The following is a 24,800-nucleotide window of genomic DNA, read 5'->3' on the forward strand; positions in this document are numbered from 1 at the left end:
GCAGCCGAATGCAGGAGCATGTCCTTGGTGTGATGAATATACTAAATGTGCGCACATTACATAGTGTCATGAGCAACTTATATCATTGAGCTGTACAAATTAGATAACATCTACAAATGTAGTATTCTTTATTTCACTGCCCGTAAAATTAATTGTACATAAGAGAATCCTGAAATTAGACACTGGTGGTGACATAGTTGTTGCGATCACATTAATATACAGTAGCTTGGGTTTTAAAACTTGAAGGGGGCGCTCTATGGAAGGACATAGAAAACAATTTTTAGAATATTCGTTACATTTACTAATTGTAAGCCGAGATCTTGAAACTGTAATTCAATGTGAAATCACAATATTAACAATCATATTGTTGTACATTATGGTTAAACTATGCTCATGTAAGACTATAGAGCCTCTTCACTTTTGTTCCCAGCACTGGTGCTCACTACTTTTCCCCTTGTAGTGCAAAAAAGTATATTATATAGGTCCATAAAATGAACATTATTATTGATTTACTTTTTCTCATTTTGTAGAGGTTTAAAACTCTTGTGTTTAAAAGGGTTTTCTGTGACCCTAACATTGATGACCTCTTCAATATCAGATCAGTGGAGGTTCGCTACTCAGGACCCCCTCTGATCAGCTGCTTGAAGAGCTTTTATCAGGCATGTGACATAATGTTCACCAGTAACATGGGCTGAGAGCAAGACTGTGCCATTCAAGTGAATGAGACTGAGCTATTATACCAGGCACAGCAGCTATGCAATGCATGGAGTTGTGCCTAGTATGCAGTAAAGAGGCTGTGGCACTCACCCGAATGCCAGTCTCTTCAGTCAGCTGATCAGTGGCGTCCCAAGCAGCGAATACCCCACCAATGAGATATTGATGACCTAACTTAAGGATAGGCCCCTTTTAAATATTGTATGATTATAGTTCAAAAACAGTCTAAAATTGTAAGGTAGTTCACAAAATATTGATACTATTGTGTATTTCATTGGCTGTGTGTTTCTGGTGGAGTAAATGATTTTTATTGTGTGGAAGGATGCTGGGACAATTTTAAAATGTGGGTTTTTTTTCTTTCTTCGTTGCAGATTTGGATGGGCCGTGGCTGGGTGCTAATAACCTGCAAAAATCTGATTCCAGTAAAATGGAGAAGGCTGAGAATGAAGATGGATATGTTTATGGTCCCGTCATCCCAGAGCTAAAATTTGCAGCTGAAGGCGTTTCTGCTCCACATTGGTGTCCTGAAGGTGAAAAGCAGCAAACAAAAATGCTAAAGTCTAAAAATGAAGATGACAATAAGTCAAAAGCTAAAGTAAATAAACTGATGAGAACCATGAAAACTGATAACCCCAAAAAGATAGTTAAACAGAATTCTAAAGACTCTGTGGTTTTAGTGAGCTACAAATGTTTAAAAGCTGCTACAGCAGAGGCTATGTCTAGACCATTTGAAGGCAGGCCTTCACATTGCCATAAGGATGGAGTTTATTCCAGTCCAGGGTTCCTAACAAGTGACGCCAAGTCGTCTGGGTTGCATACATGGCAAAAGGGACATAGTTCTCTGGTTTCAAACACTGTCAGAAACAAACCACTTTCTCTGAGTGGCGAGAGTTCGAAGGTAAACCAGAGTAACACTTTGGATTCTGGCAATCTAATCCCTATCTCCACTTTTTCAGGTACTCCTAACACACAACAGTCAGGTACTGTGGTTATGCAAATGGACAATGTGCCTCAAGGAGAAGGATGTAATGTTGGTCAATCCACAGGACCTTCTGGAGTGAGAACAATAGAGGTTAAACCAAGTACCAAGAACTCCTATGAAGGTGAAAAAGTAACTGTTATATTTGCCTCCAAGTCCGAAGTATCTAGAGACGTTAAGGATGGAATTCAGGCGGATGGGTTATCTTCTTTGCCTGGTGGAGTAACACCGTTACTGGAGACAGATTCGGTGTTTGAAAAGGATGTCACAGTGGATACAAATCTAAAATTACCTGGAAATGGAGACTCAATCTTCAAGCTAAAAAACCAACCACCTCTTGGCTCAAAAGAGGTCCACATAGTAGTAAGTGGGGATACAATCAAGTTACCTGATCTTAGCATTACATGTGCATCTTCAAGATTTTCAGATTCGGGTGTAGAAAGTGAACCCAGCTCTTTTGCAACTCATCCAAATCCAGAATGCTGTTTGGAAAATGTGACCGAGCATGACCCTGTTTCAAGTGATAAAGTATTGTCACACCTATTGCTAAAACCGGAATCTAATCTGAAAATTGCTATTGAGAGCCACTGTACAGAAAGCACTAGTGCCCTGAGTGAAATCCAGTCGTCCTTGACATCTATTAATTCCTTGCCTTCTGATGATGATGAACTTTCGCCAGATGAAAGTTCAAAGATTTTGGTTGTCCCTGAGAGCCAGGTTAAAGATAGTAAAACTGCCCTAGACTTGGGAACTGTCGATGTGCCAAAGTTTGATCCTAAGAAATCCAATATTCTTGCACAACCTCAATGCGTTGTGTTTTCGGAAGGTGAAAATGTCCCAGTACATTCTTCCCTTTCGAGCATCAGAGACCTATTCCAGTTTGCTATATCTGATGAGGACACTCCAAATGAAGTGAAGAGTATACCGCTTCCACCACCAGGCTCTATAACCACTTTTAGAGAACCCCCAATTCCAGAAACCATACTTCACAGTTCCTATGTTGCACTTGATCCAGAAGTTATTGTAGTGGGAGAACAATCTATAGTTTCTGGTTCAGTGGTCATTGAAGAAGAGATTATTCTACAGGACAAGGAGGAATGCATTGGTATGGACCCAAAAGAAACGAAACAGGACTTATCTGAAGCTGTGAGTAGAAGTCCTACTGCTGCTATACTTACTTCTACCAACAGCACGGATATTGTGAAACAAGGTTTGGTTGAGAATTATTTTGGCTCACAAAGTAGCACTGATATTTCTGACATTAGCCCAGCAGATGACTTCAGATATGTCTGTCCTGAAAAAGAGCTTTCAAAGTTACAGCCGACGGGCCCGCTTCTGCAAGATGAGGATGAGGAGGAACAGGATGAAGAAATGATTGAAAATGGCTACTATGAGGAGACGGACGGCCCACTTTACAAGTCGGAAGATCCTGAATGTGAAGTTATCCATGATTCGGCAAATAACAAATGTCTAAGATCTGAACGCATTGGTTCTGAATATTTTAAAGACGCCATGGCCATGCCAGGTGTTTGCACAACTAGCTGTCTATCGTTCTCCTATACAGTAAAAGACTCCCCTTGTGGCATTGCATTTACTCCGAGGGGCACATCTGATGCCATTACTAAACAGCCAGGTGGTGCCATGCTGGAATCTACAATATCTCTTGCGTGGTATGAATGCTCTCCAAAACCGTTGATGCTAGCGTGAGTATTATCACCCTCTGATTTCTGATTCTGACAAGCGACTGTGGATTTGTTGTAAACCTATGATGTCTTGCCTAACATTTCTGTCGTCTTCTATTTTCACTCACAGAACTGTCATAACTTTTACATTAAATTCAACACTTCATCTTATTTACTATAGAGGGGCAGGAGAAGGCAACCTTTTGGGGGCTTAGTGACAAAATAGTAGCTGCTATCAATAAGTGCTTTAACTTGGCTCTTGGCCACCAAAAGAGATCTATGGCAAAGCTGTCTGGTCAAACACTGAGAGCAGTCGGCACAGTTAGGGTGACCATACACATTGGATATAGATCAGTGGATCATCTAATGGGTATGGCGGCCTCCCAACTCTTCCCAGTGGTAACATAGTAACATAGTATGTAAGGCCGAATGAAGACAATGTCCATCCAGTTCAGTCCGTTTAACCTCCTAGTTGATCCAGAGGAAGGCAAAAAACCCTAAGAGGCAGGAGCCAATTAGCCTTCTTTGGGGAAAAAATCCTTCCCGACTCCCTAATGGCAGTCAGACTAATCCCTGGATCAACCCTTAATAGTTCCTACCTGTCTGTATACTCGGATTAACAACCCGCTGGTCACCTAAAATTTATATCTTGTAATATCCTTTCACTCTAGAAAGACATCAAGTCCCCTCTTAAACTCTTCTATGGATTTTGCCATTACCACATCCTCAGGCAGAGAGTTCCACAGTCTCACTGCTCTTACAGTAAAGAACCCTTTTCTGTGTTAGCAATGAAACCTGCTTTCTTCTAGACATAGAGAATGCCCTCTTGTTACCATCACAGTCTTTGGTATAAACAGATCGTGAGAGAGATCCTTGTATCGTCCCCTCATGTATTTATACATAGTTATTTGGTCGCCCCTTAACCGTCTTTTTTCCATGGTAAATAATCCCAATTTTCATAGCCTCTCTGGGTATTCCAGTCCTCTCTTTAGGTTTAATAATTTAGTTGCCCTTCTTTGAACTCCCTCCAGTACTGTAACATCTTTCCTGAGCAGCGGTGTCCAGAACTGTGCGCAGTATTTCATGTGGGCCTGACAAGTGCCTTATATAGTGGGAGGATAATGTTTTCGTCCCTCGCCCCTGTACCTCTTTTAATGCACCCCAAGACTTTATTAGCTTTTGCAGCCGCTGACTGGCATTGGTTACTCCAGTTTAATTTACAATCCACTAGTACCCCCAAGTCTTTTTCCATTTTATGGTAGATGTTAGAAGACATAAGGAATGAATAGTTGGTTTTCATCTGTCTAATTCTTTTGTTGCCCGGTATGGCAGCAGCTTTCTCCTCTCACTATATAGAAGATACATATACATCTGGTTGAGCGTGTATGGGGTCTCTGGAGAGAGAGATGTTGGCCAAATGGCATTTCTCAAAAATATGCTTTAACATTAATTTGATAGAATTTTTGAAAAGCTGTATTACCATTTATAAGTGATGCTGCAGTCTAAGCCAGGTTTACATGTTCTCTAGTATTACTTTAGATAATTGCATCATGTAGTGCTACTCTGCAATATAATGTTATCACAATTACTCCCTGAATAGGCTGGAGCAGTTTTGATCATAAAGCTCAGAGGAAATTCCCCAAGGAATGTTATACTTCTGCAGTCCCCCCTCCTCACCTCCGACCCATCTCACTCATTATATTTTCTATCATGAGGCACTATATACCAATGAACATACTGCTTGCCCTCCATTTTTTCGCTTAACATGACTTCTACAATATCAGCCAGCTTAAACTAAGGGGCTGTTCACATCCTGATTTAACCAACTGTCGAGCATATATGTTTTATTTAAAGAATATATCGCCCGACGTACTCATAGACTATGATTGGTCAAACGTACTTTTGACTATGTTTGACTTCCTTTATTTTCAGTCACCTTGTCTTTTTTTTCTTCTTTTTTGTGGGACAGAATAGGAAAGTAATAGAAACATAAAGCTGTGGGTTCCCATCGTTTTTAATGTTTTTATTTTCTCAAATGCCTAAAAATGTGTATGTGTCATTTAATATATGTAATGTTTTGTGTATTTTTAGATTCCTTCAGGCCAAAGAAGAACTTAAGCAGCTGAGACTCCCAGGTTTCTTGTACAGCGATGTGCCTCAGATGGCTTCCACAGTTCCATACTTTAACATGGAGGAAGATGACAGTTCTGATGAGGGAATCCATTTGATTGTCTGTGTTCACGGACTAGATGGTGAACACTCTGTTTTACTCTAGATTTGTTATTTTATTGATAGAAAACAGAATGTCATGTGGTTAAAGGGGTATTCCACTTCTTAAAAATTGGTGATCTATCCACAGGTTCTCAATAGCTGTTGGGCGGGGGTCTGCTAGCTCTTTACATTGTGCAATGACACCGCTGGTCCACTGCACAGGGTATGGAGCTATCTGCTTCCTGCTCTGTACAGGGTGACAGCCGGATTAGCAAATTGCTGATTACCAGGGTCCCCAGTGGTGGAGTCCCTCCAGTTAGCTATTGATGACCTATCATCAGTTTTTAAGAGCTGGAAAGCTCCTTTAACCCCTTAAGGAAACAGTCCTGTTTTTCCTCATAACTCCACCATGTAATGTACATTTATTTTTTCCCAAAGATATTTAAATCTTTTTAATGTATTTCCTGCCGCCATCTTCTGACAGCCATGACTTTATTTTTCCATCGACATAGCTGTGCGAGGGCTCATTTTGTGCAGGATGTCCTGTAGTTTCTATTTTGGAATACATATGACTTTTTGATCGCTTTTTATTACATTTTTTTCTTGGAGATGGGGTGACCAGAAAGGACCAAACAAATGTTGGTGTTCTTTATTTATTTAGGGGTTTTTTTGGACCACGTTAACCATGCGGGGCAAATAATGCATTATTTTGATAGATGGGACTTTTACGGATACAGCAATACGAAATATGTTTTTTTTGTTTACTTATTTAGATTCTTTTATTATAAATCTTTTTTTTTTTAATAATTCCAAATTTTTTTTTTTGGAGAAGAATTTGCGATTCATTGATCGCTACTACCGAATGATGTAATGCCATAGCATTACATTATACCGCAGTCTGACAGACATTCTATTAAGCCATGCCACAGGCTTGGATTGATAGGCAGCCTGCAATGCCAGCCCTGGTTGCTTTCAAAAGCCCCCACCCCGGCTCCCATTACAATTGCACGGCAACCCGGGAAGCAGTACGGGACCCCCAAACATCGGTTGGGGCATTTAAATGGTGCTGTCAGTATTGACTGTGGCATGTAAAGGGTTAACAACTCAGATGAGCCACCTTCCTCCGCTCCAGGGTTTAGCATATTCAGACGCAGGCTTGTTGTTATGCAGCTTCTTCTATCTGGAAGAAAGCCAAGAAGAATTGAGAATAAAACAGGATGCTGCCCAAAACTGATTGCGCTCTGATTTTCTGTAATTTCACAAGGTAAATGGAGCTTTTTGATGGTAGGAAAGTAACTTGCAAATTAACTTGTTTACTCCCTTTGATGCGGTGATGTTGCAGAGCCATTTAAGTGGAACAATATGTACTTGAAAATTGATTTTGCAGTTTCTATTCTAATCGCTTTGTATTGCAGGTAATAGTGCTGATCTTCGGTTAGTAAGAACATACATAGAGCTCGGACTGCCTGGTGGGAGAAAAGATTTCCTGATGTCGGAGAGGAACCAGGTGCCCTTCATAACATGCATTTTGTTGATGTAGAATAAAGACCCAATTCATGAAACTGCTGAAAATTATGTCCTTTTGTTTAACCCGTCAGCTTCTGTTTGGTAGAAGTTGTAGAATTTGCCATTTTTCTATTTGACCAGCTTTTATTTGGTACATTTCATGGGCCAAATACTCATATGGTAGTAACATCCCCAGGTTTTAACCTCTTCAGTGGCAGGTTTATTATTACCATGTCAGCGCAGCAAGCCCCGGAGATTTTGCTGAGGTAATTCGAAGTGGCAAACGTGTACAGTGGCACAATAACTATATGTCCTGGCCAGCATTTCAGGACTAGAGCTATCCACGGAAATCTTCCGGGGTTTAACTGCATGGTCAGTGCAACAAGCCCCGGAGATTTTCTGGGCGTGACACTAAGGGGGTTAATTTATTTCTGTGGTCTGATATCACAATGTCATAATTCCAGTGTGAGGCTACATGCACACGAGCGTGAATCTCGCGCAAGTTTTGTGAGTTACGAGATGCATAAAACTCGTGTGAGCATGAAATCCATTCTTTTGAATGACGTCATACACATGATAGCTGCGGGGAAGGATCGCTACGAAGTGATGCAAGATTGTTTTGATATAAAACACCTCGTATCTGTGGGGAAATCGCATGTTGGCGAGTGCGATATTGGACTGTGATTCACGGCCTGATATTGCACTCACCCTTGTGAAATTAGCCTAAAGGGTGCATTCAGACGTAACTAATTAGCCGTAGCTTGTGATGCAGATCTGCAGCAGATTTCACCCCTTCAATTTAAATTCAATTGAAAAGGTGAAATCTGCTGCAGATCCACACCAACATATGCAACAAATCAGCAACTTATGAACACATTATAAAGCCTTCACATGGGCGTCAAAATCGTGCGAGATTTGTGCGTTGCAAGACTCAAAGATCCCGCACAAATATAAACCCTGTTCTTTTGAATGGGGTCATGAGCGATGTTTTCCTGCATGGCACCGCTATGTTATGCGGGAAACAAATCACGGCATGTTCTATCTTTCTGCACGCTCTTATATCACAGCGCCCATTGTCTGTAATGGGGCCGACGGCAGAAGCGTGCCATGTATAAAGTACACATAATGCCATGCGAGGTTGGAGGTTTGGCCTGCATCATGCCATTATACGTCATTGCATTTTTATTTATTTTTTGTTGTATGGGTTAATGTTGTACACTAAGCTATTTCATACAAGGGTATACCGTAAAAAATGCTGCACTGTATCTTTTTATTTTTAAAACTATTGGGACGTACCGTATTTTTTGCTCTATAAGGCCCCCTGTCCACAGGCGAGGCGGAATATCGGTAGCGATATTCCGCCGCCGGGAGCAGGGGAGAGAACTGTCAGTTCTCTGCAGTGAGCCTATCTGACAGATAGGCTCACTGCGGAGAATCGTGGCAAATCGCAGCATGCTGCGATTTGAGTTCTGCGAGCGGAGAGCGGAAAAAAAGCACGTCTTATAGAGCGAAAAATACGGTATTAATGATTTACCACATAGAGAGCAGCCTTCCACTGGAGTCATACACCAGGAGGTCCTCTGATGGAAAGCTCTTAGCATGATGTGCATGGAGCGGAACTGTAAATATTGCATTAAAATGCTTTTATTCAAGAAAGTATGTTTTTCAGGTCATTTATAAGCTTCTTTTCAGACCGTGTTTTTGGATTCGGCACTGCTCTCAGTCTTAGGTTTCTGTCTTATATGCAGAAAACTGCGCAGGGATGGAAACCAGGCTGGAACTGGAAGGAAACCATAGTGTTTGTGTGAAACGGAGACCTCATTGGTCTCCAATTCACACTGTTTCTGTCTGTCAGTCTTTTCAGCTTGATAGAAAATTGCTGAGGACACTGTTTTTCTATCAGCTAAAAGTGAGATGGAGACCAAAGAGGTCTTCGTTTCACACCTTAAACCCTGTGGTTCTCCCCAGGCGTCTGTCCCTGTGCAGCTTTCTGCATAGAAGACTGAAAGCCAAGATGGAGAGGGACGCTGAATGTTGAAATGTCATGTTGAGAGTAGCCTTAGTAAACCTAAAACTGTGTAAGGGCTTAGTCACACGGGCGCCAATGCACCCGTGTGACTGAGCCCTTACTGCACGAAGAAGACGGCCCCACTTCAGGACGGACGACTCCCCGCAGTGCCGAAGAAAGAACACATGACCGGCAATGGAGCCGGTCACATGTTCTTTCTTCCGGCCTTGCGGAGATTCGTCCCCATCTGCAGTGCGGCCGTCTTTTAGTGCAGTAACACGGGCGCCGATGTGACTAAGCCCTGAAACTGACACTCTCATTTCTGACAATACGGTTCTGTCAATAGGTGCTGTTATTTTACCCTTATTTGCCAAAATATATAAACTGCTATAATTTACCAAAATATATAAACCAGCATATAAGTGCTGAAATATTCATGGAAGCATTATACAGTATATACAGAATTTTTCTTCACATTGGCATCAAGGTTCCTTTACCGCAGGTTTCTCTTTCCCAGAATAAGACTAGTGTAGTCGTTTTTTTTTTATTTGTTTGTTTTTTTCTTCCCTCTAACCTGGGCTGACTAGCATAGAGGATTCACGACACACCCATCACAATTCAGTGGGTTCCATTGCAGATTGGATCTGTTGTGCATCCAGAAATAATGGAAACCATGACGCCACTTTGAACAGGGCTGATACATTCATGTAAACTTATATTAATGCATGATTGCCTGTATAACCACAATCAGAAGAGGAAATGTCCATTAATGTTTTACTTTCTTCCCAGAATGATACCTTTGCTGACTTTGATTCAATGACAGATCGTCTCCTAGATGAAATTATACAGTACATCCAGATATACAATCTAGCTATTTCCAGGATCAGGTAAGGGATCTTTTACGCCAGTTGATTACATGCTGATGATGGAGACCGTGCTAGTTTACCTGGCCTTAACACAGGTCAATTCAGAATGTATGGGGGATGAACGATCATACATTCATCATTCATCCACAGTATGGTTTCATCATTGTTGGCAGCACATCCTCTGTTCAGACAGGAAGATGTGCTGCCATCAGCGATGAGCTTTTTGGCTGCATTAAAGCTTGAATCGGGCATTAGACAAGTGTTTGCTCCTTGGTGTTGTGATTGGGGGCGGCTTTATACAGCCAATGATCTGGTAAATTAATATTTTTGCCCAGTAATTGGCCCTTAGAGACAGCATGAAGTTAGAACTCTATTGTGGTATTTGCTGCTGTTTTGGATTGTTTGGCTCAGTGGGAGCAGTACTAGCTCCCTAACTGCTGTGCTTAATAGTCTGTAACCAGTAAGTAGCACCTCATATCTGACTGATGTCAGTGAACTAGGAAGGGTGACTGTAAGTTTAATAAGACAATTGTAAAATATCACCTTGGACAATATATAGCAATCTTGATTATTCAGAACGCCATAATCTACACTCATTGACAAAAAATGCACCAAGGAGTTATTGGAATTGAATGACACTTTATATGTATGAATGTAATAATGTATGTAAGTGATTACAATATTAAAGCGAAAGGATAAGTGTATTCGGGAAAACTGTACAGCTCAAAGGAGGCTCTAGTTCCCTATTGGGCCACCTCTAGCCTGGGTACATGGTGATGGTCACACATGGAGGCATACTGGCTCTGTATGTTGTCCTAGGACACATTTGCCAACATTTATTGTAACTGGGCCTCTAGATCCTGCACATTCATAGGGTGCTGAAACTAGCAGGTCCCATAAATGCCCAACCAGCGATAAATCTGCCGACCAGGCAGGCCAAGGAAACGTGGCAACCTGGCGGAGACTTTCTTGATACATCCTTGCTGTGTGTAGGTGAGCATTATCCTGCTGAAAATGCTTGTTGGAAGCCGCCATGAGAGGAACACATGTCCGCAGGGTTTCACTGAGCTGTTGACGACCCTACATCACTAATAGGGGAGACAGACTGGCGTATGCGATGCCTCCCTAGATTATCACACCAGCAATTTAGCAGTGTATTGCTCCATATCAAAGGCAAGATTGAAACGCTCAACATGAGGCCTCCATACTCCAACAGTCGTTGTCGAGTCCTAAACAGAACCGGGATGCGATTTGTAGCAGTCTAGGTTTCTCATCTTCAGCACCACTGAAAACTCATCCACTCATTCCAATGATGTTCCTTTCTCAAAGTCTATGAACTGGGCAAAATGTCTTTGAATATGTCGTAGAGGCATGTCTAGTGGTCAATGATCTGTCAACAAGAGGTACCCTACACAAAAGTAGCCTCTGAAAGACTTTTAATAGGGCAACAGGAAAACACTTTTATGGCCTCCGGTGGCAAGACCCAGTGTGCAATCAGACCACAAGTGTAATCATTTACATCCCTGCCTGAGACATAACTGCATGCCAAGTTCTGCAGAAATTTGACATTTCTATCTGGGTGCCTTAGATTTTTTGTCAATGGGTGTACTTGTGTTAAGTACCAGTACTATTCTAATATACAGATAGTCCCCTACTTGCGAACATTCGAGTTACGAACTTCGTTAGTTGTGAACAATCTGTCCTGCACAGTATGATGTAATGCTATGGCATTACATCATGCTGTGCAGGCATCGGACAGACTACTATCAAGCCTGATAGAAGCCTGTCCGGTCAGATCGCAGGACACTGTGCGGTTTCTAGGTAGCCGGCGGCCTTCTAAAAGGCTTGATAGGCGCTCTGCATAGGCAGCCCTGGGGCCTTTTAGAAGGCCCTCGGCTGCCTAGCAACCACACAGCATCCTGCGATCTTATCGCAGGACACTGTATGGGACCCCTCAATGTCGGGTTCAGGCTGTTTCTTACAGCGGACACCCGGGGGCAGCAGTTCCGATGAACCACACCGCTCGTCGGAACGTTTAACACTTTAAATATCACTGTGTGCTCTGACAGCAGTATTTAAAGTGTTAACAGTTCCGATGAGCGGCGCGGTTCATCGGAACTGCTGCCCCCGGGTGTCCGCTGTAAGGCCTCCCTCACACAGGGCGTTTGCAAAACGCTGCCTTTTCAGCTGCCTTTTCGGCTGTGTTTTCAGCCCAGCTAAAGAGGCTGGACATTCATTTCAATGGGAGACTCAGCTGAAAACGCCCAAAGATAGAACATGCAGCGCTTTCAAAACGCAGCATTTTTCAAAGCAGCGTTTTCAGCCCTGTGTGAGCGGCCCCATTGAAATGAATGGGAGCCTTGTACAGCGTTTAAGGCAGGGCTGAAAACGCTGCTGAAAACGCCCCGTGTGAGGGAGGCCTAAGGCAGGCTGAACCTGACGTTGTATGGAGCGGGATCCACCCGTGATCCCCTCCATACAAGCATTTGTTCGGACAAACGAACAAATGTACTGGCAAACCGGCTCTTGGAACCAAACCTGTTCACAAGTAGGGGACTATCTGTATTAAGATTATGCTGTTAAATATTCATTAAGCTTTACAAGTGACGATGATCAATATGATATAATGAAACTGTGGATGGCAAGATCCTATTTGTAGGGAAAATGTATACATTAAAGGGTTTTTCCCATTACTTAAAATTGCTTCACAATCATTCTGTCTTTTTTGGTTACTGCTGTCCAGGACATGTGACTGCTACAGCCAATCACTGGCCACAGCAGTGACATTTTATAGTCAGTGATTGGCTGCAGCAGTCACATGTTCTGGTCAGCAGCCAGCAAGGACAGAGTGGTTATGAAGCAATTAAAAATAAAAAAATCCAATATCCAATGATATGATTCCCATATTACCCTACCATCTCCTCCAAAAAAAAGAGGCTAATGTATAAAGAAAATAACTTCTTTCAACGGTGGTGATTTTCCTTCACTTCTATACTCGGTGTACGCAGTTTGCAAGAATGAAACGAGTTCTCCATGTGATGTTACAGTGTAGTTACTGAACAGCAGAAGATTGTAGTATATTTCTAAGTAAAGTCACTTTGGTGTTGTGTGTGTAATTATGGTCTTTGTCCTTATCTAGTTTTATAGGTCACTCTTTAGGAAACTTAATCATCCGGTCAGTTCTTTCAAGACCAAGATTCAAATGCTACCTTGGCAAGCTGCACACGTTCCTCTCCTTATCTGGTCCACACTTAGGTACCCTTTACAACAGCAGTGCCCTTGTAAATACAGGTGAGACTATTCCTCATCACTCTGCATCAAGTACATTCCCAGTTTCATTAGCATATATCAGGGGAGATTTGGATTCGTTAATTTTGGACAATATTCTAAGTTACACAATTTAGTTTGTAGAGGGAATAAAATGTAAGTCTTACAACTCTAGGACAACTTCTTCACAAAGAATGCTGCGGTGAGTCTTCTGAATTACCAGCATATCACATAGCCCCAGGAACTAACTGGTGCCCATGCATCACTTTCTATGGTTGGGAGAAGGTTGCTCATTGCACTGGTGCACATTGAACATCTTTGTTTTCTTATTTCCTACTTGCTTAGTGCTCAGGGACTTGTATTATATCACTGCACTCTGTAAAGAAATGCCACTTTGACAGAAAACAGGCAACTAGGAACAATTCATTTCAGTGCTCTGTAGTGCTTCTGACTAAACTATCATCTGGAGGTATGATCCAAACTTGTATAAGGCTGTAAAGCAATACAGAAGTAAACCACTCTGCTTGACTATATTGCCTTATGGATGAGGAACTTTTACAGTGTGTGTGTTTGTGCATTACTTAAAGGGCAACTCCAGTACCTTAGTTATTTCTATCTGAAATGCCTGGCCTCTTCTTTTTCTTACATCTCTATCATGTGATCTCTGTTCTGTCCAGCTCAGATTTACTTGGGGTTATGTTGTTTGAAACTAGTCAAATTCTCAGTCGGTGTGATGCTGTTATGTGGACTCTATCACAGAAACTGCCTAGAGGGGGACACGGGAACTTGCACAGCTCCTGACACACAGTTATAATAGAGGAGATCACAGCTTATCCTGTTGACTGTATACTTATGGTCTGTAGCTTATTTAGTTGTATATAGAAGGTAATGATAATAAAGTGGTTCCCTAGGGGGCAAAAATTGTACCTCCTCCAGCTAATGCTGAGCTGATGAATCATGGAATAGATTTGAAACTGAAAGTCAAAATTCATACTTTCCAGATGGTGTGTGATAAGCATCAGACCGAGAGCTACACTGCATGGATGTGCTACAATATACAGAGGAGGCCTTCGGAGTGTGGCAGGCAATTGAGTGAACCTAAAATTTTGGATGTTCCAAGTCAGTTGTTCATATGCTCATCTAAACTATTGCTGGTCATCGCAGAATTCTTTCTGGGGACCTTTTGAATACAGTCCATTCATTGTCAGTAAAGCAGAGTATAAAAAAATCTGTCTACCTAGATAAGTGGCATTAACAACTATTGCACTTCTGTCTTAAAAACAAGGCACTAAATCTAGCAGCTTTTAAGTTTTAAAGTGACTTTCCTTTTTTTGTGTTCCAGGCTTGTGGTTCATGCAGAAGTGGAAGAAGTCCGGATCACTTCTACAACTAACCTGCAGAGACCACTCGGACCCTCGTCAGACCTTCCTGTACAAGCTTAGTAAGAAACCAGGTACAAAGTGTGCATGAAATCTTATGTTCTGGTTAATGGGAAGTGATTCCATGAGGTTTGCTTCGCTTCTGCATTTTATAGTGTGAAACAAAATAAAAACTGACTTGAAAACCCCTATCCTGTAAGGAAGCCCTTTCTTTCTGGTATCATTGCCATATAATGCATGGGCCAGGGTGTACACATAGTACATGAATGGCAGGAGACTGTGCTTGTTCCTATTTGTCCCAATAGTCTTGGATAGCCTAGAAATCTAAGGCCTCATGTCTACGGGCACGCATGGTTTCACAATGCAGAATCCTGCAGCGGATTCCAGCCGTGCCTGCAGACATGAGGCCAAAAGCGACATTTTACTCACCTGTCTGGGCGCGGCACGGGTCTTCTTTCTTCTGCACGGTGGATGCGCTGCGGACTCCGTGCATGCTTTTATTCTTTTTAAAGTCCTGCTTTCTCGCGGATCTGCAGGACAGCCACAGTGTCATCCGCGGCTGTGTTGCGGATCAGACAGCTTCTATTGGCTTCAATGGAAGCTATCTGTGTGGGAAAACCACATAAAATGGAGCATTCTGCAGGTGTTTTCCCACGCGTGCAATCCGCACGCCGGAGGAAAGTGTCATTCGCAGGTATTTAATTACCTGCGGGTGCCCAATGATTCCCTATGGGTACGGATCGCACACGCGGGAGACCTGCACAGATTTTTTAAGTCCATTTTTCCTTTGGACAGGAGGCCTAAATGCATCATTCCAGTTTCAGTTGTTGGATAATGCATAAAAATATAAATGGTACAGACTGTTAGACTGACACATCAGGCTGGTTACAAAAGGCTAAAAGTCTAGAGTTTGTCATTTCTGAAGCTGTTTTTATTGCAGTCATGATGAATGATGGATCAGTGCTGCTGCTGATTTTCAGGGTGGTCAGAGTGCTATAAATCCAGCATTTACACTTCCAGCAATGACCCAATGGAGAGAATAAATCTCTGCAATAACAAGTAATTGGCTATAGAAAGTGGACTCCTGGCGCCCCGTTGTCGGGATTGGACTCGGCACACGATGCTTATGAAATCCTGATCTCAGGTTGTTAGATTGGCAAAGGGAGACAGAATGATTTTCTACATTTCTGAGAAGACGTATACATTAGTGTGTTACTGCAGTAAGATATCACAATGCAGAATAGAGACAAGTGTGCATTAATGCATAAGCTGCCAGAGATGCATGCGATGTAGATATGCTGGGGGTATATAATCAACAGCAAAATATTGTGCTAATAGCCATTTCATGGAGACTGCCTTGTGTGCAAAGTGCAAACAATTCCTGTGTAGTTTGCTAAAGAGCCTTTTACACCGGCTGCTGAACAGGAATGAACATTCATCCAAATCTTCATTCACCTGCTCATCTTCCTGTGTGAAGGTGTCGCCAATCAGCTGTCAAACATCCAGACTGTTGCTTCTTGGGCATCGGATCTTCTACATGGCACCAAAGATCATTTATAGGCGGGCGGCAGCACATGAGCTTGTTTAAACAGCGATGTGCAGCTGGCAACAATGCGCAGTAAACAATATTTTTACATTTACACGGGACGATTAATAGTGATTTTCGTTAGTTTGAATGACTTTTGAGAGATAATCATCCCATGTAAATTGCCCTTAAGGCCATGTTCACACGGCGGATTTCGATGCGGATTCTGCATTAAATCAGCTGTATGTCCAGGTTTGTTAGGAATCCTATCCACATGTGGTTAAAAGAAAAAAAGGTGACATGTCCCTTCTTATGCATATGTTTTCTGTATGCGAATAAGCCCTATTGAATGAGACTAATTTGCATGCAGATCGGAAAAAGCCAGTATGCAAATCTGCAGATGAAATCTGTGCTTATACTCCTGAATGTCGGCTACGGTTTTCCATTCATATGATTGACAACATGCTTGTTTCTACATGTCTAATGTATGGCTGGACCTGTCTGGTTCTGCTCTGGGTGAAAGGGTTCACATGTGGCAGACATGTTACAGTAATATTATCCATCTGGATGGCATGTGGTGGAAAAATCCCATTCAGATGTTCTTCATGGAACGGATCTTCAGTTGTAGACATTTCTGTAACATCTGCCTCGTGTGAATTCACCCAAAGGATTCCTTGTGAACGTCCCATCTTATGGCAGTGTTGTTGTAGCCATCTGCTTCTTTTTCCATAGCAGCTAATGAGCCTTTTCTGCTAAGCCAAACATACATTGTTGGCAGTTTAGGGTGATAACGGATTTCTTCTATGGCATCTTTTGTAATGGTTACTTCCTTTCTTTGATACTTATGTTTACTGTTTGCTCTCTTTTCTTTATCATCTCTTTCAGGGCTGGAATACTTCAGAAATGTGGTTCTGGTCAGTTCCTTACAGGATCGGTATGTACCGTACCACTCCGCTCGCATCGAAATGTGCAAAACTGCTCTTAAGGACAAACAGTCAGGTGTGTAATTCTCCAGAGGCTTATCATCAGTTATGGCTATTGGTGTAAATGATGTCGGCTTTCTGCTATCTTTATTCAGATCATTGTTTCACTCTGATTTTACACAATTGGAGCTCGGAGGTGAATTCATAGTGGTGCATCAGTAAATCCTACTCCAATATCAATGTTGTGATATGTACCACATTGTCACCTCTAAATTTTAGTATCTGACTCGACTTTAACAGCTATAAAGTACATGCCTATAATGTACCAAAAATGGGTATATGTTGGGATATGTCTCCCGAAAAGCATTGCACAATAGGTCAAGCCTAATGACAATAAATATACAGTCTAAGGGCTAATGGCCATGGATGGATTTCTTCCGTGTTTCCTGCAGCAGAAATCCACGGTGTTATTCCGCAGCTGTTAGGTTCTATTGAACCTAATAGCTTTCTGCCCTCCAATATTCACTCTGTGGAATTCTACCGTGGATTTCCGCAGCGTAACATAAATCGTGGCATGTTCTATCTTCCACGGAAATAAGAGTGGCCAGCTTCCATTGTAGTCAATGGATACCGCCTGTCACACGATATTTCCGCTGTGAGTACAGCGGAAGTATCGCGAGAATACACGTCACCGCCCACCACCCGCACATCATGTGCTGCACTGCCGGATTGGACTCTCGCAGCGGATCCGGAGAGATAAGCATGGGGTCTTTGGTGGGGGGGAAGAGGGCGCCGTGTTGGACTCCACTGCGATATTCCTCTGGCGGTGGATTTCTATTTATTTATTTAAATTTCCGTCACAATCTACTTTTTTTTTAAAATATGAAAATCCTTAATTTCCCACACTGACCACAGAGCCAAATAGGCTGACACTACTTGATCTGTAGAGAAAACTTTGCAGCAGTCATCTCATTATCGTCACAGGCAGGATTACACAGCAAGGGGAGCACCTGTATATAGGTAACACAAGATCCACCATTCACACATTCTACTCCCCACCTCTGCACATGTACAGAACATGTCTAAGGGTGACTACCCACTAGTGTTTTTTTTACTGCGAAATTCGCAGCTTTTTTTTTTTTTTTCTGCAGGGGTCTTTGGGCTATGGGACTTGTAAAGCTAAAATTGTGATTTTGCGGTAAATCGCGATTTTGCACGATCGCGATTTTAACATTACAAGTCCCATAGACCCCCCGCAGGAAAAAAAAACCCTGCGAATTTCGCAGTGAAAAAAAACGCTGGTGGGTAGTCACTAGAGATGAGCGAACGTACTCGGATAGGCACTACTCGTCCGAGTAATGTGCCTTATCCGAGTACCTCCCCGCTCGTCCTGAAAGATTCGGGGCGCTCCGCTGCTGACAGGTGAGTTGCGGCGGGGAGCGGGGCAGAGCGGGCGGGAGAGAAGGAGAGAAAGATCTCCCCTCCGTTCCCCCCCGCTCTCCCCTGCAGCTCCCCGCTCCGCAGCGCGTCCCGAATCTTTCAGCACGAGCGGGGAGGTACTCGGATAAGGCACATTACTCGGACGAGTAGTGCCTATCCGAGTACGTTCGCTCATCTCTAGTAGTCACCCTTATACAGTCTTCATGGGTCACCTTCTGTCCATTCTGTGACTGGCCTTTGAAGCTGCTGTAAATCATCTCTATAAATACTGTTAAATTCAGCTCCAGCAAGATGTTCTATATAGACAACAGAACAAAAAATTATACAATCAGAAAAGAAAAACAGATTAAAAAGATAGAAAAATTATCTGTCTCTAGTTTTAAAGGACCACTGTGGTGAAAACTTTTTTCTATGCTTGTCAGGCACCTTTTCGCCTGTCGAATGCAGTTTAATTATCACCTTCTATATTAGCCTAAATAAGCTATAGACCATAAATGTGTGGTCAGAAGAATGAGCTGCGATCTTCTCTATTATAACTGCGGCAAGAAATTATGTGCCCCCCCCTCAACACAGTGTTAGGTCTAACACACACACACACACACACACACCACACACCACACACCACACACCACACACCACACACCACACACCACACACCACACACACACCACACACACACCACCCACCACCCACCACACACCACCCCACACACCACACACCTCCAAGTAGAATTGAGATCTTATGACTATCTGAGGGAGATTCAGACAATAAGGAATAATCAAAGTAACACTAGTTCACGTATATATACTGGGGATAACTACATATTGAATGAATTAAAAAAAAAAAAAAAAAGATGACCTGGTCCCTGAGTATTAAGTACAGTACACAGCTATATGTCAAGTAGAGGATTGTTGGTCTACATACAGCTGGGTGATGTCCGAGATGACTTTAAGGCATGTTTTTATAAATATAGCCTGCTGGGTGTAAACTGGGCAGCAGGTCCGGTCTGTCAAACATGCTTCACTTCATGACCCACAGTTGTAACAAAGACAGTTTGCTCTTTTTGATCCCTGCCTGTAACCATTTTCAGGAACCTTTTGTTCCATTTTGACAGTTCTGAATTCCGTCACTGTCTGACAAGTCCCATTCTTGTGTCTTCTAGGACCGGTGTATGCTGAGATGATCCAGAACATCCTTTTACCTGTTCTGCAGAATAAAGACTGCAATCTAGTGCGATACGACGTCATTCACGCACTACCCAACACAGCGAATTCTCTTATCGGACGAGCAGCCCACATTGCGGTTCTCGACTCTGAAGTCTTTTTGGAGAAGTTCTTTCTGGTTGCTGGCCTCCGATATTTCCAGTAGAGCGAGGACGTTGCCAGACATCTATGTAATACCTCATTGACAATAAATCTCAAAGTATGTGGTAATAAAGTGTTAGCTGCCATTGTATTTTGAGCTATATTTATAGGTTATTGGGTTTTCCTTTTTTTTCCTCCTTTCTTTGTTTACTGGAAACTAATTTATCTCATCCAGTTTGTGAGTACAGATGCAGTGTAGATTTGTTATTTATATTTATGGAGAAACTTGCCACCTCCTCCGATTCTGGGGATTGAAATCCTTTTTTCCAGCATGGATTCTAATGAAATTTCTAAATCTTCTTAAGTCCTGTTTTTTATGGATCCTTCATGCAGTTTAGTCTGCGCCATTATCTTGGTGTATGCTTTCTGTCAGGTTAGTAACGTTGCTTATTTAAAGACCCCAACAAGTTGGCTGACAAGGTATGTGCGGTCAGCTGGCCTGACCGCATGATGATGTACATGTTCTATGTCATTTTCCACCTCCAGTCATGAAAGGTTATGGTCTTAAATTATTTCTTTCCTTGTGTTTAACACCTTGATTTCCGTTGGTAAAACACTCATTGCTTGTGTGATGCAGGCCTGGTTGATGAAGACCATTTGTCTGAGCCACGGTAACTACTGTTCAGATTCAACCAGCGTGACAGTGCGGAGCTGTCCTTCATGTACCAAAGTTACTGACATGCTTGCTCTGTAAATAAGGCTCTAAGGACTGCTAATGATGTACCCTGTATGATTCCTGATGCCATTCACCTGCAGAACGTGCTCTACTGAAGACCATTGGTGACATTGAGAAGGAGACAAATGTTGCACTAATTCTATGATTATTTGGCATAGACTTACTAACATTGTCTTTTTTCTGCAGTGAATAATCATGGTGGTGGTTGGGTATATCTGCCTATTGGAGGCAGGGCTTGGCAGCACCGTCTATTGCTTTTATGATGATGCTATAGTTCCCATAGTAGTGACTAAAGTATTCACACTCCGTAGAAATCAACTGCCGTTTTTCTCCAGTAACATATGCCATATGTTGCACATTAGTTGTAGTCAAATTGCGTTTTTCTAGACTCCATTGAAGAGAACCGGACACACCGAAAACTGCCTGTAAAAGCTGCTGCCATGGTTTTTAACTTTAAGCTGTAGAGACAAAGTTTTGTTGAAGTTTTAATAGTATAACTGCACTATTGTGACACCTTTTTAGTCTCATCTATCCTGGTTGGTGAGTTCCCAGCGGCCCTTTCCCATATCTAGACAGCGATGTTCATGTGCTGAATTCCAGCAATGTGGGTATATTATAAACTTAAAGCAATTTTCCCATTTTAAAAAGTGATGACCTATTACTAGGATTAACCCATAATTCCATTGCATGCCTTCACTAGTTGCAGGGGAAATTGGTATTAAAGGGCCACTCCAGCATAAACACATTTTTCCATCTGTGCCCCCCTCACCTGATTGCCTGTCAAACTGCAGACGTTTCCTATGTATATTGAAATCCCTTCCAAGTAGTGCAGCCTCCTGTCTGATACTTATCGGACACTTTCTTGATGCTGAGATTTACCCATGCTCAATTTTTCTGCTAACATTCCCATGATGCATTAACACAGCATCACATGACCAGCCTGTACCATCTCAGCTTGCTGAGAGGACACTGCCATTATCATCTGCATTCTCCTAACCAAACTATAGACTATAATTATACACTCGAGGATGAGCTGTTATCTTCGTTATAACTGTGTGACGGGAGCTTCTAATCATCAGCAGTAACTGTGATAGGATTCCCAACCTCACCATTAAGAGTTTTTGTGGCCATGTAGTGTTATCACACAGGAATAATGCTGGCTCAAAATGAGATCACATGATCCACCTGAAGAGGGACAACTCTAGGAAGTTTCAGAGAGAAAGCAATAACTCCAAAGTAATACTAAAAGACTTGTATCTACTGGCGGGATAGTTATATAATAAACAAAAATAAAATCACCGGAGTGGCCCTTTAAAATTAGAATATCCTGTCCGTTTCCTATTAATGGTTTGAGATTCGGGTACAGCAGTAATATCCTGTAGAATCATCATAAAGGTATTGTGGTACTGCCAGCCTTCTCTGTTTCACTCCCGGAGCTGCTATATAAAGGGAGATGTCAGACAGGGCCATCTATTTCCATTCTTGAGAGCTGGTGAATATTTCAGTTTCCCGTCTATCTACGTCGGTCCATTATATGTTCTGTCGTCACCCATCCACCTCACTTTTTGTTACTTTACAGAAATGAACTCCAGTTGGTCTTTTTAGTACATTTTGTCAATTATCCATTTCTAGGATGAGTACTGGTACTAATGTAAGATAGATCTTCAGATTTTTGCCTTCATAATGTTAAATGCAAGTAGAATGACAAAATAACCTTTTGGATCTGAAACTGGAAACACTTGTTGCTGCATCCAATCTATGGCTCGGCAGACGGAAACGATCGCTGCCGTATCCCTGTCCACTTATGTTGATCCGGTGTAGTTTTTATCTTCGAGTGTAAATGTTGCCTATTCAGGGTGATGGCAGCTACTTTATGGTGTAGACTGATGATGATGACTATAGTCGGGGATACATGACCTGACTCAATAACTGCCTCCTTTGAATACCGTGCATATAGCACGGATACATTATGTATCGGAAAGTCAGAAATAGACCTTTTTGTTTTTCTTGTAATTGATGCCTTGTCAATCATCAGCACCATGAGACGGCCCATGTCCCCTCGGACGCGGTCAGAAGACGAACATTACTGCAATACTCCTATGGGCCTGTCAGAACCAGTTGTAGGACTCTTGTGGCATTGTAAATACGAAGAATGTGCAGAACAATAACTTGTTTTGGTGATTTGGATAAAATGTCTTTTTTTCATATTGAAGAATGTTAGCGGTCTGTTGACTCACTATTGGTGCTTAATAGCATTTGAGAACAATATTTTCATGCTAGTGTTTTGGGACTTAATGCACTGAGGATGGGAGCTATGTATTTAGGAACTGTAATTATGGGACTTTTTGTCTAAATATAAATATGTGTAAAATTCATGCATGTTTTAGAAGTATTGTTCTGGTCTGATTTAATGGATACACCCAATACTTCCTTTTAAACAGCTGCTTTGTGCCCATTTGTTTGCTTCTTTTTCTTTTTTCTCTTTGGCACTCCATTCACAAAACAAGATGGAAACAATATGTCATTCATTTCCACGGACATCGTTAAGGTAGATATCCGTCACTGACACCTAATCAAGGTGATGTGATATGAGCACATCTAGTAAGTATTGGAGAGCACAAGGAAGAGCTCATCGGTAGGAATACTCGTTCAGCAATTTGCCAAAGGCTTTAACAATAAGGAATAGGAACAATCGGAAGTCTGTCCTATACAGGAAGCTGTAGATTTTAGCGTATTTCTCATGTGGGAGCAGCGGACATATTGCCATTGTCTACTTTGTGTTTAAAATTGTTTTGTAATTTAATTGCATTTGTATGTTTTCTTTTTTTAACATTTTGAAGCTGATTTTTGAAATGGAGCGTAGCGATATAATCCTGTTTATGGTTTAATGTGATCAAAAAAGTGAAATCATTATTCGTTTTAACATCCTACTAGAGATTTGATCATCCCAATAAAATATTTCACTTTTCTTTTTTTTTTAATCTGAGTTGTTTTTATTAACGTCTTGGAGATTTCTTGATGGATTCATGTCATAGCTCTTAACATCGCTAAAGAGGCATGTGTTGAAGCATGAGGTTATTCAGATCATTGGATATATAGGCTAACTTCAGGGCAGATAACTGAACCAAGAAGTCCCACCCAAAATATGTGTGATTTATCTGAGAATACAACTGTTAGAGCTGCAGTTTTGCAGGTAGGCTAGGACCCAAAGCGTAAAAGCACGATCCTCCCTCACACAGGCTATTACAGAAAAATGGCTATATTCTCAATGAGCCGCCCCGAGCAGCAACTTGACAAGTATTCCACTGTCCGTCGATCCTGTGGCCACCTCTACTGTATCGCTGTAGGCAGCCTATGACCCCTGATACACCCCCCCCCCAGCGCCTGTGTTCAGGCACATCGTGCAGCAGACCCCAAGGGTGTAAGGTCAGGGGTTATCACATCAGCAGCCGCTGGACCGGTGCAACTACAATCAGAGTGAGTGAAATTCTTGAAGCTGTCTGGTTGCTGCTGGTTGGAGGTCCATTACAGGAGACACTGTTCATTCTGGGGTCACTAAGGAAGGGGTCGCTGTTACTGCTGGGGCTACTATGGGGGTCACTGTTACTAGAGGAGGCACTATTACTACTTGAGGCACTATGGGTGTCACTAACCGGGCACTGCTACTATTGGGACTATTAAGAGGGTCATTATTACTATTGGGGCTAGTACTAATGGCATTGTTACTCGCTTCAGACAAGTCTCAATGATTCAAATATATATATCTTATATATTGGCGCGGGTTTTTTTGTGCGGGAGGGGGCACCATTTCACTCCACCTCAGGGCAGCATAAAGGCTTGGGGGCTTCCTGCCTATATGAAAGCCTAACCTAAAGCTACTAGGTCACAATACAAAGTTTTTAACAGGTCCCTTCACTTCTCCCTTATCTGTACTACTGGTCTATTATATAGGGAAGAGAGACTGCAGCAGCACCCAGGAGAGTGGGTATATTTCAAAGAGGTTGTGGTACCCAAGACGTTTTCACACAGACTTAGCTTTACTCAAGTTAGCAAGTACTTTACAAAAACAGTTTCTCTGGCAGCTTCCTCCGGTGCTGCTGCAGCCAGTATCCTGAAGCCTGCAGTAGCCGGGAGTATTTGCAGGTATGCAGTAAGGGGGAGCTGGGCTGGAGAGCTGTATTAATCTGCTATTTATGTAGGAGGTCTGGGATTTCTAATTCTTCAGGGTATTTTATATGGAGTCTGTATTTTATTTGGGGG

The 24,800-nt window shown here is 42.2% G+C and overlaps 1 protein-coding gene across 3 annotated transcripts in view; it reads left to right on the forward strand.

The window, feature by feature from the left end:
• Nucleotides 1-23,521, forward strand: part of FAM135A (family with sequence similarity 135 member A) — a 113,873-nt gene extending 90,352 nt beyond the window's left edge. For 2 of the 3 annotated variants that reach the window (XM_066604345.1, XM_066604353.1), the window contains 8 exons: nucleotides 1,086-3,396; nucleotides 5,467-5,627; nucleotides 7,002-7,093; nucleotides 9,890-9,987; nucleotides 13,106-13,257; nucleotides 14,576-14,686; nucleotides 17,023-17,136; nucleotides 19,663-23,521. In XM_066604345.1, the coding sequence (XP_066460442.1) occupies nucleotides 1,086-3,396; nucleotides 5,467-5,627; nucleotides 7,002-7,093; nucleotides 9,890-9,987; nucleotides 13,106-13,257; nucleotides 14,576-14,686; nucleotides 17,023-17,136; nucleotides 19,663-19,868 (3,245 nt within the window). In that variant the 3' untranslated portion in view covers nucleotides 19,869-23,521. The remainder of the gene's footprint in view (nucleotides 1-1,085; nucleotides 3,397-5,466; nucleotides 5,628-7,001; nucleotides 7,094-9,889; nucleotides 9,988-13,105; nucleotides 13,258-14,575; nucleotides 14,687-17,022; nucleotides 17,137-19,662) is intronic. The other variant, XM_066604362.1, reaches the window with a different exon arrangement.
• Nucleotides 23,522-24,800: the final 1,279 nt, after the last annotated feature.

This window comes from Eleutherodactylus coqui, chromosome 1 (genome assembly GCF_035609145.1).
Source record: "Eleutherodactylus coqui strain aEleCoq1 chromosome 1, aEleCoq1.hap1, whole genome shotgun sequence".
NCBI classification, from domain to species: Eukaryota; Metazoa; Chordata; class Amphibia; order Anura; family Eleutherodactylidae; genus Eleutherodactylus; species Eleutherodactylus coqui.